This window comes from Mauremys mutica, chromosome 1, assembly GCF_020497125.1.
Source record: "Mauremys mutica isolate MM-2020 ecotype Southern chromosome 1, ASM2049712v1, whole genome shotgun sequence".
Classification (NCBI taxonomy): Eukaryota; Metazoa; Chordata; order Testudines; family Geoemydidae; genus Mauremys; species Mauremys mutica.
In genome coordinates this window covers 64,490,369-64,507,784 of record NC_059072.1, presented here as the reverse complement: position 1 = coordinate 64,507,784, position 17,416 = coordinate 64,490,369, and the positions used below count along the sequence as shown (strand labels likewise).

Here is a 17,416-nt window from a genome sequence, read left to right as displayed (position 1 = left end):
TTCTGGTGATAAGAGAGTTGCCTGCCTCTCAGTGTATAAACATTGCTGTTCTTTGTGTCTCTGCCACCTCACTGACCTCTATCTCGGTCTGAGGCTCAGAGGTATATTAGGTTGCACTGGTATAATAGGCAAACTACAGAAGAGGTAAGAAGGATGATGTGGACCAGACAGTCCCTCCCTAAAGAGTTTAATCATGGGGGAAAGGGTGAGCCTAAAAGTGGGGAAGAGAGCTGGCCAGCAGATCACATACCCCCTGAAGACATCAGCCCTGGAGGGTTGTTTTAAGCAGACGGGAGGATGTGCTGGGAGCTGTGTGGTTGAGTGGGTGAATGGAGGACCTCAAGCTGTCCAAAATGGACTCCAAGATTCAAGTTCATGTTGACACCTAAAGCTACCTGACTTTACCTTATTTTGGGTGTTGTTATGAAAAGAAGTACACACAGCCCTACTTAACATCTTCCTTCCGTCTTTCCTTAGCCCATCCATCCCCAGTTTTTTTAAGGTGTGTGTGTATGTGTGTGTGAGAGAGAGAGAGAGAGAGAGAGAGAGAATTAGTGGCAGTTGGAGGAATCAGGTGGGTAGTGGTAGTTGGAGTGATGGTGAGCTGGAAAGGTTGGGGCTGGAACTGGAGGGACTGCTAGTGGCAGCTGGCTGGCATAAGGCTAGCTGCTGATGCTCTGCCAGCCAGCTAAGAAGAGTAGGTGCTCTTTCATGTCACCTATCAAGTGGGAAAGGTCTGTTCTTACTGATACTGGACAAGAAAAGGAAGGAAGACCTGCAGAACCAGCTTGCTAGGACTTCCCTGTCTAAACAAAGGGATGCAGTATACTGGAAGCAGAGCATCCCATTGATCTCTCTACATTCCTGATGCATTATGGTGCCTCAAGAAGCAAGGGTTAATGAACCCCATTGTGTTCTAGCTGCTGACAATTAACTCTAATTATGGAATTCTTTGTTTTTATGAACTTTTGGCAACTTCCTTAATGTGCTTTGAATGTTTATTGTTGATGAGTGGTTGTAGAGGATAACTGAACTTCATGTTCAGAATTAGGATATTTCAATTAATTAAGTAAATTAAGCTGTCATAGGTTTGTTCCCCACTTTGAACTTTAGCGTCCAAAAGGTGGGGACCTGCATGGATCCTTCTAAGCTTAAATCCTAGCTTAGATCTGGTACCACTGCCACCAGCCAGGTTTTAGTGTCTGGCACACTCTCTGTTCCCCCAAACCTTTCCCAGGGGGAACCCAGATCCAAACTCCTGGGATCTTAACACAAAGGGAAATAAACCATTCCCCCTCCCAGACTTTCCCTCCCTTGGTCGTCAGGGAAAACTACTTTGATTCAAACTCCTTGAATCTAAAACAAAGAGGGATTCACCTTCCCCCCCTCCTCTCTTCCCCCCACCTATCCCTGGTGAGTCAGACTAATCCCCTGATCTCAAACAAGGGAAAAATCAAACAGGTTCTTAAAAAGAAAAGCTTTTCATTAAAGAAAGAAAAAGTAAAAAACTATCTCTGTAAAATCAGGATGGAAGTTTACAGGGTACAGCTTATAAAAACTAGAGGGACTCTAGCATAAGTAGTGGATGTGGTTATTTTGCTAGCATTTTTTTTCTTTTGCAGCTAACCAAATCTACTTTCTACAGTTTAGGCACTGTTGGTATATGTGCAACTTTGGTCAGTTGAAATATGTGTCTGTCATGCAACATTACAGTGGTAACCATAACCATTTATTTAAGTTTTCAGAATTTCTGACCTCTTTGTGCAAGTGTAGCTGGTAACGAGACTGAATAATAGCATTCTAGCTATCCCTTTCGACATCCACTGAATATTATATGCATTGTGCCTTGTAATATATAGTAGAAATATTTCTGTACATCAGCTTATGCTTTGCAGACCTTGTCATCCCCCCAGCATGCTGAAACTGCACTGCTGGGGCAGATGGGGTAGTTGTGGTTTCAGACTGTGGGGGCACCCCCCAGTGGAGTAGTAATGATGGAGTAAGCATTAATTTACTCACAGAAACCTTGTGACAGGAGCAGTGCTGCAGAGAGTAGTAATCCCATTATTCCTGCCCACACCTTCCATTTTGCACAGAACCCAATATGTAGGTGAGGGACCCCTCTCTGTATTTCCTGGATGCACCAAAATTTTGTCCCCTCTGTCCACAGAGACCTTTAGTATGGCCTTTATTAACAGCATCCTGACCTTTTAACTCTTTACACTGCAGCAATGCTAATTGCAAGTCCAACATGGAACAATGCTATTAAGTAATTTGTTAATTCCTTGTTTGTAAGACCCTGTTAGAAGCTTGCAAATGTTTCTCCTGTTGGATTTTTGCATTTTTTGGAACCAGTGAATTCTCCACTTTTTCCAAAGTGTTTTCTATTAGCAATTACATTTAAATGGCTTTTTGTTTCTTAACAACATCATCTTCGACTTTCATACAATGGCTTATTGTCCCCAACCATCTTGATTTGTGCACCAGCCTTTTCAACTGATGTCAACATGAGTCTGGAAACAACTGATTTTGCAGTGTCAAAAAAATAAGCTTAAAGTTGGTGAGGTTTGTAGCCTAAAAATCTTGACTCTACCTTTTGAGCAACAAGAGTAAAGGTTCCTGGATTCTGGGTTGAGCAACTGACTCTTTAACTGGCCTGGAGCAATTGACTTGACATCTTTGTGCCTCACTGCACACCCCTGGCATGGCACGTAGGGTATGTATAACAACACACCGTAGTGAAAAGCAAGCTGTGTCCGTGCTTGGTGTGTAGCTACATGCATCAATGAAAGGCTCTGTCGGGGATGAGGAGGCAAGGACAGTTTCATCAGTGGGGAACTGCCAGAGCCTTTACGCTGCCTCTGCCGTGCCAAAGGCTTTCCCTGCTGCTGGAGTCTTTCACTGCAGCGGGGAAAGGCTCTGACAGCTCCCTGCTGCTGGAGCCTTTCTCCACCACAAGGAACTGCTGTACCCTTTTCCTGCAATAGCAGTGGAGAGGCAGCAGGACATTACACTGCAAAAAATAGCAGTAACCGGAGCAGGGGGAAGGGAGGGAGGAATTTGGGGGGGTGACAGCAGCTGGGAAGCACTGCTTGAGCAAGTAGGGTACATCCTACAGGGTTCAGGCATGTCCTTATCTGCTCACCTAGGCAGTACCTCCCCATCTACACTTCTATTTATACCTTTGCTAGGCGGGTGTGTAGTGTATGTACTCTACACACTGCCAAAAGCAGTGTGCAATGTAGACATACCTTCAGACACAGAGAGCCAGATCCCTCAGTGGCTGTCAATGGGACTGGCTCTCCATTGACCTCAGTGGGTCTATGCCAGCTTATACTAGCTGAAGATCTGATCCACAATGTTCTCAGTAAGAACATGGGTTGTAGTTAAATTACAGCTGTTAAAAACAATCTTTTGTAGTTGAATTCTTCGAAGTGTATGATCAGAAATGCAAGAGCTTGCTTGGAAGCAGTGTAGAGCTATGAGTATAATTAGACAAAACTTTTCTTTTAAATCTTTCAGCTGTACAAGGATCGGGTGTCATATTTAGAACGGTGGAAGTTACTTTACATAAAGAAGGGAACACTTTTGGGTTTGTAATACGAGGTAAGTTATCCCTAAACATGAATAGTCAGAATTTCTAGACGAGCACAAGCAAAATAGCAATAAGTTTTTATGATACTGTGCAATCATATTTCAAGATTTGTTGTCTACAGTTTGTAAATCCTGTGTGATTAATGCATGATTTCTTCTGTACTTAATGAACTGTGTTTATGAACTGGTATAAATTTTTATTTATGGAGCAATAGTAATGAATAGTAATGAATGCCAAGAACATACCTGACTTTGGGTCACACAAGGCCAAATCCTCGTCTCAGTGAAGTAGATGGGAAGTTTGCCATTTGCAATGGGATCAGGGCTCTTAAAGGAGATATCTTGTACACTATTTATATAAGTTAGCTATTAAAATTTGTTTTATAGTTTAGTAACATCCCCAGTCTCTATAGTAGAATGAGAGTCTTCATGCTGAATTAGAGAACAGAAAATCTTTATGCAGCTTTTAGACAATGATACTCCTATGGTAAATTGTGGGAGTTTATTAGCTCATAGACTTCAAGGTCAGAAGGGACCATCATGATCATCTAGTCTGTCCTCCTGTACATTGCAGGCCCCGGAACCTGTAACAGAACCCTACCCTCAGGGAAAGCAGTGTCCTGGGTCTTTTTCAATGTGTAGGGTCTCCTAGTGGTCACTGTTGTGCTATTCTTAGAATACAATTTTCCCTCCTCGGTGCAGCAAAGTATTCAGGATACCTAATGCTAAAGAGGGCATACTGAGAACAAAAAAGGGGAATGAATTTGTGGGGGGGGGTGAAGAAATGAATAGCCCATTTAACAAATCCTATTCTAAAGGAGCAGGAGAGTAGGAATCACCTCTATTCCACATGTACAGTCATGTAGGTGTATTTTAGTGGCTTAATGGTTCTTGCTTTTCTAACCAGTCTGTAAGTGTGCATGCTGCAAGCCTTTGGAATTGAATTTTGGAAATGAGTTTTCATTAAAAAAAAAAAAGGAGTACAAGGGTGTTTTATTCCCTTTTCTAGGTGGAGCACATGATGACAGAAATAAATCTCGTCCTGTTGTAATAACATGTGTTAGACCTGGAGGGCCTGCTGACAGGTACAATTCATTTTCCTCTGTAGCGAGAGAAAGGTTAGGTTGTCTGGGACAGAAGTTAAGACAGACATCTGTGGAGTACAATAGACACGTTCAAACCCAATCCTTTGAAATTAAAAAATTATGCATTTCATTGTAATAACAATAGGCAACCATAGGAGGTTGGCGCATGATGACATAGCATGAATTTTAAGTAAGAGACTAAGCTGCTTGTTTCAGAATTTCCTGTCACACACTTATATATATATACACACACACACAGAGATGAATTAAAAATCCTAAAAAATGCTATGATGGGATTATCGCATGCCCTTCACAGCTTTCAAACAACCTTTTGATGCACAGTGCAACCTTAATGTACAGTTTAATTCCATACTGTATTTCAAAATGTATTTCTCTTGCACTACAGAAACAAATGATGTAGATGTGTATTATAATTTTTTTCTGGGAAAATATTAGAGCCAATCCTGACCTGAGTTATTGCTCAGTCCTTTCTCAGGCTTAACTCCCACTCTCCCACTCACTCAGTCCCGAGTAAGGAGTTTAGGATATGGCCCTATTAGCATATTTTCTCTCTCTCTCTCTCTCTGTATATACATATATATAAATCTCATGTCTGTAAAAAAGAAGAAAAAAGCTATTTTGATAAGTGATTCTATATGTCAATTACATTTTCAGAAATGGCATTGGTGTCCTTAAAACATTAAAGGAACTAAACGCACAGTTTCTTTAAAGGATGCTGAGTTCTCTGGCTTATGCTCAGAAATTTTGTCTCTAGCCAAAATTAATAAAAAACAAATGTTCAAGAGATCCTTTGTCTTTTTTTTTCCTGTTTCCCTTCCTCCCTGCCCTTTTCTCTGAGATCTGGGTTAAAAATAGGAATACTTTCATTTCCTCTTATAATTCAGGATATGTTATGATATATACCTTGGAGGGAGGATGGCATTGCTAGCCAATTTTCTTTCAGAGAGAGCAAGAGAGAGAGAGAGAGAGCATATATTGTAACAAAACCAATACCTAATAGCAGTCCACTGTGACTTGATTATTTAGTGATGGGTAGTTTTTCCCATCACTGATTTTCCGATTAAAGCAATTTCCTTTTCACAATGACCCCTGAGCGTTTTACTGTCAAAGTAAATGTTAAAAGTAAAGTCAAGTGGGATAGATGTCAGGAAGGGCGTGAGTGAATCGCTTTGCATAAGTGGCTATTATCTCTAAACCACATGATATTAAATTAATAAGGACTGTTCCTTTAATTTCTCTTCAGAGAGGGCACAATCAAACCTGGTGACAGGTTGCTGAGTGTTGATGGAATTCGACTCCTTGGAACGTCACATGCTGAAGCCATGAGTATTCTGAAACAGTGTGGACAGGAAGCGACTCTGCTGATAGAATATGACGTCTCAGTAATGGGTACGTTGAAATTCTGAGCTTTAGTTCTGGCAGCCATCAGTGACATTTTACTAACCATCTCTGATAAACTACTTCAAAATTGATTCTGACTTGTTGTACTTCAGATATTCCCATCAGCACCTTCTCATTAATATTTTTCGGTTCATGGAGAGGTGAGCAGTATTGTGATTTAGAGTCTTGATATTTCATGGTTTGTAGAGTGACACCAGTGGATCCTAGCAAAGGAACTCTCCCAGTGACTACCTTATGTTTGTACAAAGTAGATAAAGGTGTGTAAGCATTTCTGTCCAAATTGCACAAATGGGAGGTTTACTTGCTGTAGCAGGAATCCTTATTTTATTTTGCCAGCACAATGACAAAAGCTATGCAACCACCAATATCCAGAAACGGCAAAGAAGGTGTGTGAGAGAGCAGAAGGAGGTAGGAAGAAGATAAACTGTGAGATGCAAAATGAGCTTGAATTTTGATACAAGATGCAATGGGAATCCAGTGAAGATATTTGATGAGGGGCTGAACATGGCCAGAATGTGAGACAGAGTAGATGGTTTTTTACAGCAGAGTTTTGAATAGATGTTTCATCTGCTTTTGGAGATACATTCCATCACCCTCGTTTGTATCACTTCGATTGAAGGCTCTTGATGATGGGGAACTTGCCTTTTTATATCAGCATATGTTTGTATGGCACTGTGTACACCTATGACACTGTAGAAATACTAATATATCGATTTTCTGCCTTTATATAGTAGTGAGAAATTTGACTAAACTTGCCCCAGGCCTCCCCCTGCCATTACATCCCTGGCTGGTTAAGACATATTCTGAAACATGCTGTGCACGTCACAAGGCACAGGATCAACAGCAGCAGTAGGCAGGAAAGGCAGTCAGTTGAACTGAAGCATCTCCACTCTCTTTGGGAGCCTTTCATCATTCATTCCTCCTCAGCTACCTAGATCGATTCCTGCCTGGCAGGAAAGGGACCTCTTTGAATTTCGCCACATGGCATGGATTCAAATGCCCACACTTTGGAAAAGATTGACATTTAGAAATAAAACTTCAGACAAATATTAGAGCTTAGAACAGCTCTCTTACTTCTGGAAATAATTTTTCTTCACATAGCATATACTCTCATTCATTCATTCCCTCCCCCCACTATCAGCAAAGCAGTGGTGGCCTTGGATAGTTTCTGCTGGAGACCCACAATGGCCCCACAGCCAGAAAAGAGATGGTAGCTCAGCCATTTGGGTGGAGAACTTCTCTGGAGAAAACATGAATGCAGATTATGTTGAGGCCATAGAGGACTCTCAGAGATCAGGTGTTTCCAAGCATCTGCCATTTCACCTTTGGTGCTTTTCTGGATAAATCAGTGCTATCTGGCATCACAATTGAAACCAGATTCATTTTGTTCTCCACCTAAAAATAATTATTTAAAAATACTCGGGAATGCTCTGTGGGCCTTATCCAGAGCTAATTGATGTCAGTGGTAAGACTCCCATTGATTTCAGTGGGCTTTGGGTCAAGACCTAAACCTTCAGCTGGGCCCTCATTTCAGAGGATGTGCCCTCTCCTCACCCCTCTGTGTACTGGACAGGACCAGCTTCAACTCCAGAGAGGATTTCCTCTGAAATTTCCACAGGCTTGGTAGAGGACAAGACTGGACTGAGACCGAATGTTCTCCTGGCTCCAGGCATCTCCAGCTGGCCATGCTCACAATGCAATGAGTCCTGACCACATACTGACTGTGCAGAGTGTCTTGTCAGCCCTGAGAGATGAATAGAATGATGGCTCTTTGGCTTCTTCTGCACCCTCTCCTGTACCACAACCATCACATACTTCGCAGTCAGAGTAGGGCAACATTGTCCTGTCAGTCAGTGCACTAGAACCTCAGAGTTACAAACACCAGAGTTATGAAGTGACCGGTCAACCACACATCTCATTTGGAACCAGAAGTATGCAGTCAGGCAGCCTCAGAGACAAAAAACAAATACTGTACAGAACAGTACTGTGTTAAATGTAAACTGCTAAAAAAATAAAGGGAAAGTTTAAAAAAAAAAGATTTGACAGAGTAAGGAAACTGTTTCTGTGCTTGTTTCATTTAAATTAAGATGGTTAAAAGAAGCATTTTTCTTCTGCCTAATAAAGTTTCAAAGCTGTATTAAGTCAGTGTTCAGTTGTAAACTTTTGAAAGAACAACCATAATGTTTTGTTCAGAGTTACGAACATTTCAGAGTTATGAACAACCTCCAATCCTGAGGTGTTCGTAACTCTGAGGTTCTACTATATTTCACTTGCACCTTGGGCGAGTCACTTTACCTCTCTAGCTTGTATACGCTGCACACTAAGCCCAGGCTCTGACTCAGGTTTGAGCCCAAACCTCTCTTCCATCCACACACAAATCAGTCTGAAGTGAGTCCTAGGACCCTGCTGGGGAAGTGGATCAGAGCTTGAGGCCCCCTGTCATTTGGCAGTGTGGATGCAGCTCAAGCCTGAGAGCTAAGTAAGAAGGTCTGTGTACTCCAGTATGGATATGTTAGCATGGCTGAGACCCAGATCCAGCAATTGTAAACCCAGGTTTACAGTGCAGTATGGATGCTCAAGCATGGGCTTGGAAACACTGTGTTCACAAGCTCAAGTCCCATTGACCTGGGTTTACAATGCAGTATAGACATACTATCTGTGCCTCTCTCACTCCCCCTGCACACATACTTTGTTTAGCTTGTAAACAGCATAGGGCAGGGACTGCCTCTTCCTGTCTGTCTAACACAATGGGGCCCTGATCTGAGTTGGGGCTCTAAGCACTAGTGTAATACCAATAATGGTAATAGCATTCCTTGCCTGTTGATCAGACCATGTCACTTCCTTCTTGAAGGCCCTCCAGCTGCATTGAACTTTATGGGACTATGCATTGCTTAAAGTTACTCACATGCTTAAGTGCCTTGCTGAGTTGGGCAAAGAAGCTTGTCAACCTACCAACATGAAAGGGTACTATCTGCTTGTTGCTGCTTCTTTGGAAACGTGTCTTGTTTAAAAGACTGATTCATGGAGGACATTAGGATATAGTTTCTAGAGGACTTTGAAATAATAAGAATGAGAAACAATAGATTCATCTCTGAAAATGATAGGAAAATGTGTGCTACAGTGACAGCTTGAGGAAAACTGTCTTTACGGTGAATTCAGAGCATAGAAATGTTCTGGAGGAGTAGAGATGGCAATCTGCCAGCTGTCTTTCTTTTCCCAAAATTGTCTCATTCTGTTTTGATGATGAAAGAAGATGGTTGCTCCTATGCCCTAGAAGATTTAGGGGAGATTACAAATATTTCTGATTTTGTGAGAAATAAATAATGCTGCAAGTCTATGTGTGTCTGCACAGGAGTAGGGTATGAAAATTTTCACACTAAATTTAGTATCTTTCAGAGATAGTATAAACTGCATGGACTTTATGGCTTTTTTATTTTTCATGGTAGTCCTTAAATTAAGCCATTGGCGGGAGATTAACTATACTTTCTTATCATGAGTGATTTAAAAATCTCTTCAGGAAGAGGAAAACATATGAGTCAAGTCAATTGGCTTTGTGAGATAATACACAGGGGACATTTTTTTCCAGAAATATCTACAGTGAATCTTCTTGTTCTGCACTGGATTGTATCTATTTCTAAAGGACATAGTGTAGGTTAGAAGAACGATCTCTACATGGAGAATTACTGCATTAGATTGAAGTAAGCCCTCAGATTGTTCAAGCTAGAAATATTGTACTGTAGTTTGCCAAGTGAGTTTCATAATGGCTTATTTTAGATAGTGGATGAGCACTAAATTACTCTTTCCCAAGAAAACAAATCTGGAGCTCAGGTTTTCTTCAAGGAGAAGCTGGATTTCAGAAATCTTTTGGGCACAGATGAGAAATCCTGTAAAAGTGCCACTATAGCCACAAAACAAGATATTGACACAAGTTCAAAATTATGAATCCCACTGTCCCCTTCCAAGAGGAGGAATAAAAGTTTATCAATAGATTTCTTAATGAGCAGAATAGGGAAGGTACTCTTCAGGATTTTCAGGAACATCTGAATCCCATAATTATAATTACTGTATTTACTCTGAAAGACAATGAAAAAAATTCTGAAAAGTTTGAAGAAAATTCATCAATCTGCTTAGATTTCAGGACATCTAAATAGTACCATGATTTAGAATTTTGACCTTGATCTAACTAAAATATAGCTTATTGTTGCCCCTTCAAGCTGTCTACCTTGTTACATCGCCTTGACAATTCTTGGATAGGGAATCTTGCAGTAAAGAGGTTGTAATTAAGCAAAAATATTATCAATTGTTAGGTTATAGTGTCTGAATGAGCATCAGGTGGCTGGCTGTAGCTGTGAGAGAACATAAAGATGCTTCTATAATCTACCTCTGTAATAGAGGCTTCTTCTTAGCTAAAGTAGTAGGGACCTGTATTCTTATTTTTAGAACTAAAGGAACAGGATTCTAATCCTAGCTTGCATATTTGACTTGTTTGTCTAGCAATTACAGTACTTATTTGTTTGTCGCAATAGTTTCATTGAACAGTGGGAAGCAACAATTGTTTCCTGCAAAATGACAATGAAATTGGCCAAGCTGATTTTGAGTTCTAGGTCTTTAAAAATCACTCTGACTGTAGAGCCACTGAGTAGCTGCTGCTTTGCCAAAGCTGCACCCAAGGTTCTGAGATGAACATGATGGTTACTCCCTTATATAACTTTACACAGGGGAAAGTACTAATGTGCTTGTTTTCTGGAAAGTTTGAAGACAATTACTCATAATATTTTAAAGTTACCAATGCTTTACAATTACACTTTTTAAAATATTCTATCAAGTGTCTTACCTACTGGGTCACTTCAGCTAAAAAATTTGGTGCATAGAATACTTAAAGAGCAATCACAATTTTTAAAGGATACATTACTAAAATCTGCCTTATTATTTAGTAACTCTTTATAAAGACTTACTAAGGACCCACCTGGCAGAAAGGGCACTGTCTAGCATCTGCATGGTCTAAGAGGCATGTTGTGTAATCTATACAATCTGATGAGCACTTTTAAAAACCTGTGCAGGGCAAGATGTGGAGAAGAAAAAGGAACCCTGGGGATTGCTCTTACGCATTACAGAGCATCATAAAGCAAAGGATCTGGAGTCCTGAGGAACTTTTAGAGCCCCAAAATTCTACAGATTAAGGGGAAGCCAAAGGAGCTGGGGACTCTGCAAAGCTTTGCAGCAATAGGAGGAGCCAGGACTCTTGCAAAGGTTATGAATTCAGCAAGATACTGTGAGCTGGGGGAGTCAAGGACCAGATGCAACTCCTATACTCTGCATTGGCCCCCCTGTTTTGTTAAAAACTTAAAGTTAATGAAGTTTTAGTCTATTAAAATACTTTGGCATGACGGATGGCCAGGGATCTGGCATTTGACAGAGACTGCTAATAGCCGCGCTATGAAAAGGTCTGGCTCCCATGGTACTCTAAAGGCGAATTATCTGATCCTTTAAAATACATTATCTCTCATATGTCCCTTCAGGGGCAGACTCGCTAGGTGTGTCAAATTTATACTGGAAACTACTGTTGATATCATAGTAGCCTTAGCTGAAATATTAATCTGCCTGGTATATCATTCCACACTGAAAAAAGTCCCCCTACATTCAAAGAACACTATTAAGTTTGCAAAGTCAAGCACATAAAAGTTAGGAAATGCCATTGCTAAGGTTGCCTGTTGTCCCGTCTCTCTCTCCAGGTTCCTTATCCAGGCTCAGTGTTCAACCCACGGCTCCTTGTCCCAGTCTGTTTAACCAACCAGCCCCAGTCTCTCCCCTCAACTCCCAGTCTCCACCCCCAGGTTCCAGTGCAGGTCCCAGTCTCCTACCCACTCCAGCTACCAGTCCCGGTTTCCCTCCCTCTCCCACTCCCTGCTGGCTAGGATGACCAGACAGCAAGTGTGAAAAATCGGGATGGGGGTGGGGGGTAATAGGTACCTATATAAGAAAAAAACCCAAAAATCAGGACTGTCCCTATACAGTCGGGACATCTGGTCACCCTACTGCTGGCTTCCAATCCCAGTCTTCCCTCCACCCCAAGGATCCTTGTGTAAATCTGCTCCCAACTCTATTCCCATTGGCAAGTCTGGCTCTTCTTTCCTCCACATGCAAACCAGGCAGCTTCCTCCTTATTTCCTTAGTCCAGTGCGGGATGGGGTGTCATTGAGGGTATATCTACACAGGGATAAAAGACCCGTGGCATGGCTGTGGCTGACTAAGGTCAACTGACTTGGGCTTGTGGAGCTCAGCATGTGGGGCTAAAAATTGTGGTGTGGACATTCAGGCTTGGGCTGGAACCCAAGCTCTGGGACCTTCCATTCCCACAGGGTCCTGGAGCTCGGGCTCCAGCGCGAGCCCAAACATCTACACAGCAATTTTTCAACCCTAGAGCATGAGCCCCACAAGACCAAGTCAGCTGATGCAAGCCAGCTGCAGGTTTTTTATCCCTGTGTAGGCAGACCCTGAAAGCACAGGAGACGGGTTCCCTACTCTTAGTTCAAGTGTCAGGATCAGGATCTGGCATGGCCCACAGCAGCCCAGAGGTGCAGTTGCAGGGAAAGTCTTGCTCAGCATCAGGATGGAGCATCCCCAGTGCAGATAGAATCTTCGGAGAATTTAGGTGCTAGAAGCTAAGAAGTCTCTAGTGGGTATGTGCAAATTGCAGTTTTTCAAGGACTTATAACTTGTCCACATTCAGGCAGTTTTCATGAGGATGCTCCAAACAGACGTCCCTGACACAAAGGCAACTCCTTGCCAAATTTCAAGTGTCTGCTCAAAGGCATGGGGGTACTAGAGATTTTCAACATAAAGGCTGACAAAACTTTTGAAAATGGGCAGAACAATATATTTTCCCCTAGACTCATTCTCAGAAATGGCTGAATTGTTTTAGCTGAAGTTTTCAAAAGTGATAATTAATAACAGCCTGAGGCAGATATCTGGCATGGAAAATTTCAGCCTGAATGGTTAGTTTGGCAAAGTTATAAACAACAGACAACAGCATGTGACAGGTAGCTACAGGAGAGTGTTAGAAGGCAGATATATTAGCCCCAGATTAAGTAGATCCCTTTTCCCTGGGAAAGGTAACAGGGGCTGTTCCAGAACAAGCAGGAACTTGCTGGAACCAATTAAGGCAGGCAGGCTAATTAGGACACCTGGAGCCAATTGAGAAGAAACTGCTAGAATAAATTAGGACAGGCTGGCTAGTCAGAGCACCTGAGTTTAAAAAGGACCTCATTTCAGTTTGTAGCATGCATGTGAGGAACTGGGAGCAAGAGGCATGAGGAGCTGAGAGTGGGAAGGTGTATTGCTGAAGGATTGAAGAGTACAAGCATTATCAGACACCAGGAGAAAGGTCCTGTGGTGAGGATAAAGAAGGTGTTGGGAGGAGGCCATGGGGAAGTAGCCCAGGGAGTTGTAGCTGTCACGCAGCTGTTCCAGGAGGCACTCTAGACAGCTGCAGTCCACAGGGCCCTGGGCTGGAACCTGGAGTAGAGGGTAGGCCTGGGTTCTTCCTGACTCCTGATCAGACACAGGTGGAATTGACCTGGACTGTGGGTTCTACCAGAGGGGAAGGTCTCTGGGCTGTTCCCTGACCTACATGGTGAATCTCTGAGGTGAACAAATCCGTCAATAAGCACAGGACCCACCAAGATAGAGGAGGAACTTTGTCACAAGGGTCTTATAGGGGGACGTGTCAGGCAACCTTAGTAATAGATGGTGTTACAAACCCCATGTGTTGTACTGGAGCTGCAAAATTCACTTGGCTTTCTTGTTTGTTGTCTACTTTTGTTTGTTGTTCTAATTTGTTATCCGTGTCTGTGAGTAGAAGATTACAGAGAAATCTTTATTTTTTACACTTATGGGATTTTTTTCTTTACAAAACTTCATGATTGTCCCTGAAGAGAAGTAAAAAGAGCTCAGTGGTATCTTATAGCTTACAAATGACTCTAACAGGCCCAATTAACATTTGTCTCTAGGACTTCAGAAACCAAAGGCTCATTAAATGCCACTTCATGAATGTTGTTCTGTATGAGAGAAACTATAAAGGTGAAATGAAATTGTATTACAGAATAAGTAAAAATAAAATTTCATTATCTGAAATAATGAGAGAAGGGGGGTTCATTCTATTCAGAAAACTATTTATAATAGAAAAATGTTGTTCTGTGCTATACTTTGTTAATTTGGACACAGAAGTGAAGACATCTGCTTTCAAAGATTCGTTAAGAAGTTAGAACCTGTACTATCTAGTGCTGATGTAAATATCTGATTTTTCTGAGAATTCAATATAAAGCATGTAGCATTTTTTTTTTCATGCAGGGCATCTATCTGTGTGGAGGACTGATAGTATGTCCTCCATGTCCTCTGAAGGGAGCTGGTCTGACTTTTTGGGTGCCAGTTAAAGTTTCTGTATCCCTCAATGAGATGCAGGCAGCAACCGGTGTAAGCTGCCTTAGGGTGACCAAATGTCCCGATTTTATAGGGACAGTCCCGATTTTTGAGTCTTTTTCTTATATAGGATCCTATATACCCCCCCCCCCCCCCGCCCGTCCTGATTTTTCACACTTGCTGTCTGGTCACCCTAAGCTGCCTCTGTCTGTGAAACAGCTGCCCTATGCCTCTCTTGTTACTAAAGAAATAATGGTTTTGGATAACGTCTCTCATTTTCATTTCACTCCTGGGAAAAACTTTTCTGAGCACAGTGTCTCACCTGCTATCCTCCCTACAACCACTTGGCCCTTGAGGTATCAGCACCTAGGCCTCTGAAGAGCTACATCAGTGCTAATGTGGCTTTGCCAGACTAATATTTTTATTGTGCTGCTTTCTCTCAAGTATTCTGCAGCAGCGTAACGAAGTTTCACCTGCCAGCTACACACATTGGGGCAGGGTAACTAAGGGTAATTAAAACTCAAACCCTGCTCTTTATATGAAGATTGAATTCAGGGTTCTGGGTCTGTCTTTGAAAAGTGCTTGTACAAAGCACTAGAAGAAAAGCCTAGCCTAGCCCAACCTGTGCCTCTCAATCTCACAGATCTCTGAGGTATCCGTTGTTTATATGTCTGTAACTATTTAGCTGTGCCATGCATGATCATGCCATGATTGGGGAGGAGGGAAACCCCAATGTGTCTCTATAAAGCAGTTTAATTTAACATGGGACCACAACTGAAATGCTTTAATCTTAATAGGCTGTTGCATGGTGTCACAACAAGGCAAAGTTACACAGTTAGGGCACCCAAACAATTTTATTTCCAAACCCTAGGATGTTTGGATTTCTCTTCAGTTTAACCTTTACTCTGAATTTTCTGGGTTTATAATGCTTGATTTGGGGATAACAGCATCCAGGTAATATATTAAATGACTGATATGCACTCTCAATCTTAACTCCATTTTAACACAGTTTTTTTATGGGATCTATAAAAATGGATGGATATGTAGTTATCTCACGTTTGTTAATTTCAACTCCTTTTCTTTGTTGTCATTCCACTGGTTGCCTACTTCTCAGCAGTCTTCCTATTTAGTAGATGTCCCATATGAGTGTGTGGACATATTTGTACTGTTTGTTTTCTCATAGGTAGACATCCACCAGCCTGGATGAAACCATCCACCTCTAAAAATGAAGCACATTCATTCTGTTTGTTGATGTTAGCATTATAGCTGCTAACTTTTAAGCCTTTTAGAATAGGCATGAAATTGCTGCCTGCTTCCAGCTGGTATATGTGAGCAATCCTCCAGCCTGAAGAATGTCTTCTACAAGGAATTTACCTTACTGGTTAGAGAAAAATGTCCTCTTTCAATATCATTTATTAAGTATAATTGTAGTGTCACAGGTGGCGAAAGGATTAATCAAATGTTATAGAATCATGGAATATCAGTGCTGGAAGGGACCTCAGGAGGTCATCTACTCCAACCCTCTGCTCAAAGCAGGACCCAATCCCCAACTAAATCATCCCAGCCAGGGCTTTGTCAAGCCTGACCTTAAAAATCTCTAAGGAAGGAGATTCCACCACCTCCTTAGGTAACCCATTCCAGTGTTTGACCACCCTCTTGGTGAAAACATTTTTCCTAATATCCAACCTAAACCTCTCCCACTGCAACTTGAGACCATTGCTCCTTGTTCTGTTACCTGCTACCACTGAGTACAGTCTAGATCCATCCTCTTTGGAACCCCCTTTCAGGTAGTTGAAAGCAGCTATCAAATCCCCCCTCATTCTTCTCTTCTGCAGACTAAATAATCCCCGTTCCTTCAGCCTCTCCTCATAAGTCATGTGCTCCAGCCCCCTAATCATTTTTGTTGCCCTCTGCTGGGCTCTTTCCAATTTTTCCACCTCCTTCTTGTAATGTGGGGCCCAAAAGTGGACACAGTACTCCAGATGAGGCCTCACCAATGTCAAATAGAGGGGGAATGATCGCATCTCTTGACCTACTGGCAATGCCCCTACTTATACAGCCCAAAATGCCGTTAGCCTTCTTGGCAACAAGGGCACACTGTTGACTCATATCCAGCTTCTCGTCCACTGTAACCCCTAGGTCCTTTTCTGCAGAACTGCTGCCTAGCCATTTGCTCCCTAGTCTGTAGTGGTGCACTTGTCCTTGTTGAACTTCATCAGGTTTCTTTTGGCCCAATCCTCTAATTTGTCTAGGTCCCTCTGTATCCTATCCCTACCCTCCAGCGTATCTACCACTCCTCCCAGTTTAGTGTCATCTGCAAACTTGCTGCGGGTTCAGTCCACGCCATCCTCCAGATAATTAATGAAGATATTGAACAAAACCAGCCCCAGGTCTGACCCTTGAGGCATGCCGCTTGATCCCGGCTGCCAACTAGACATGGAGCCATTGATCACTGCCAGTTGAGCCTGATGATCTAGCCAGCTTTCTATCCACCATATAGTCTCTTCATCCAGCCCATACTACTTTAACTTGCCATCAAGAATACTGTGGAAGACAGTATCAAAAGCTTTGCTAAAGTCAAGGAATAACACATCCACTGCTCTCCCCTCATCCACAGAGCCATTTATCTCATCATAGAAGGCAATTAGGATAGTCAGGCATGACTTGCCCTTGGTGAATCCATGCTGACTGTTTTTGATCACTTTCCTCTAAGTGCTTCAGAATTGATTCCTTGAGGACCTGATCCATGATTTTTCCAGGGACTGAGGTGAGACTGACTGGCCTGTAGTTCCCAGATCCTCCTCCTTCCCTTTTTTAAAGATGGGCACTACGTTAGCCTTTTCTCAGTCATCAGAGACCTCCCCCGATCACCATGAGTTTTCAAAGATAATGGCCAA

At 42.2% G+C, this 17,416-nt stretch overlaps 1 protein-coding gene across 5 annotated transcripts in view; it reads left to right on the top strand.

Annotated features, from left to right (window-relative positions):
* GRIP1 (glutamate receptor interacting protein 1) overlaps window positions 1-17,416 on the top strand; it is a 564,392-nt gene that overhangs the window by 438,919 nt on the left and 108,057 nt on the right. For all 5 annotated transcript variants that reach the window (XM_044978400.1, XM_044978377.1, XM_044978391.1 and 2 more), the window contains exons 5-7: window positions 3,523-3,606; window positions 4,604-4,679; window positions 5,944-6,089. In XM_044978400.1, coding sequence (XP_044834335.1) covers window positions 3,523-3,606; window positions 4,604-4,679; window positions 5,944-6,089 — 306 coding nt within the window. The remainder of the gene's footprint in view (window positions 1-3,522; window positions 3,607-4,603; window positions 4,680-5,943; window positions 6,090-17,416) is intronic.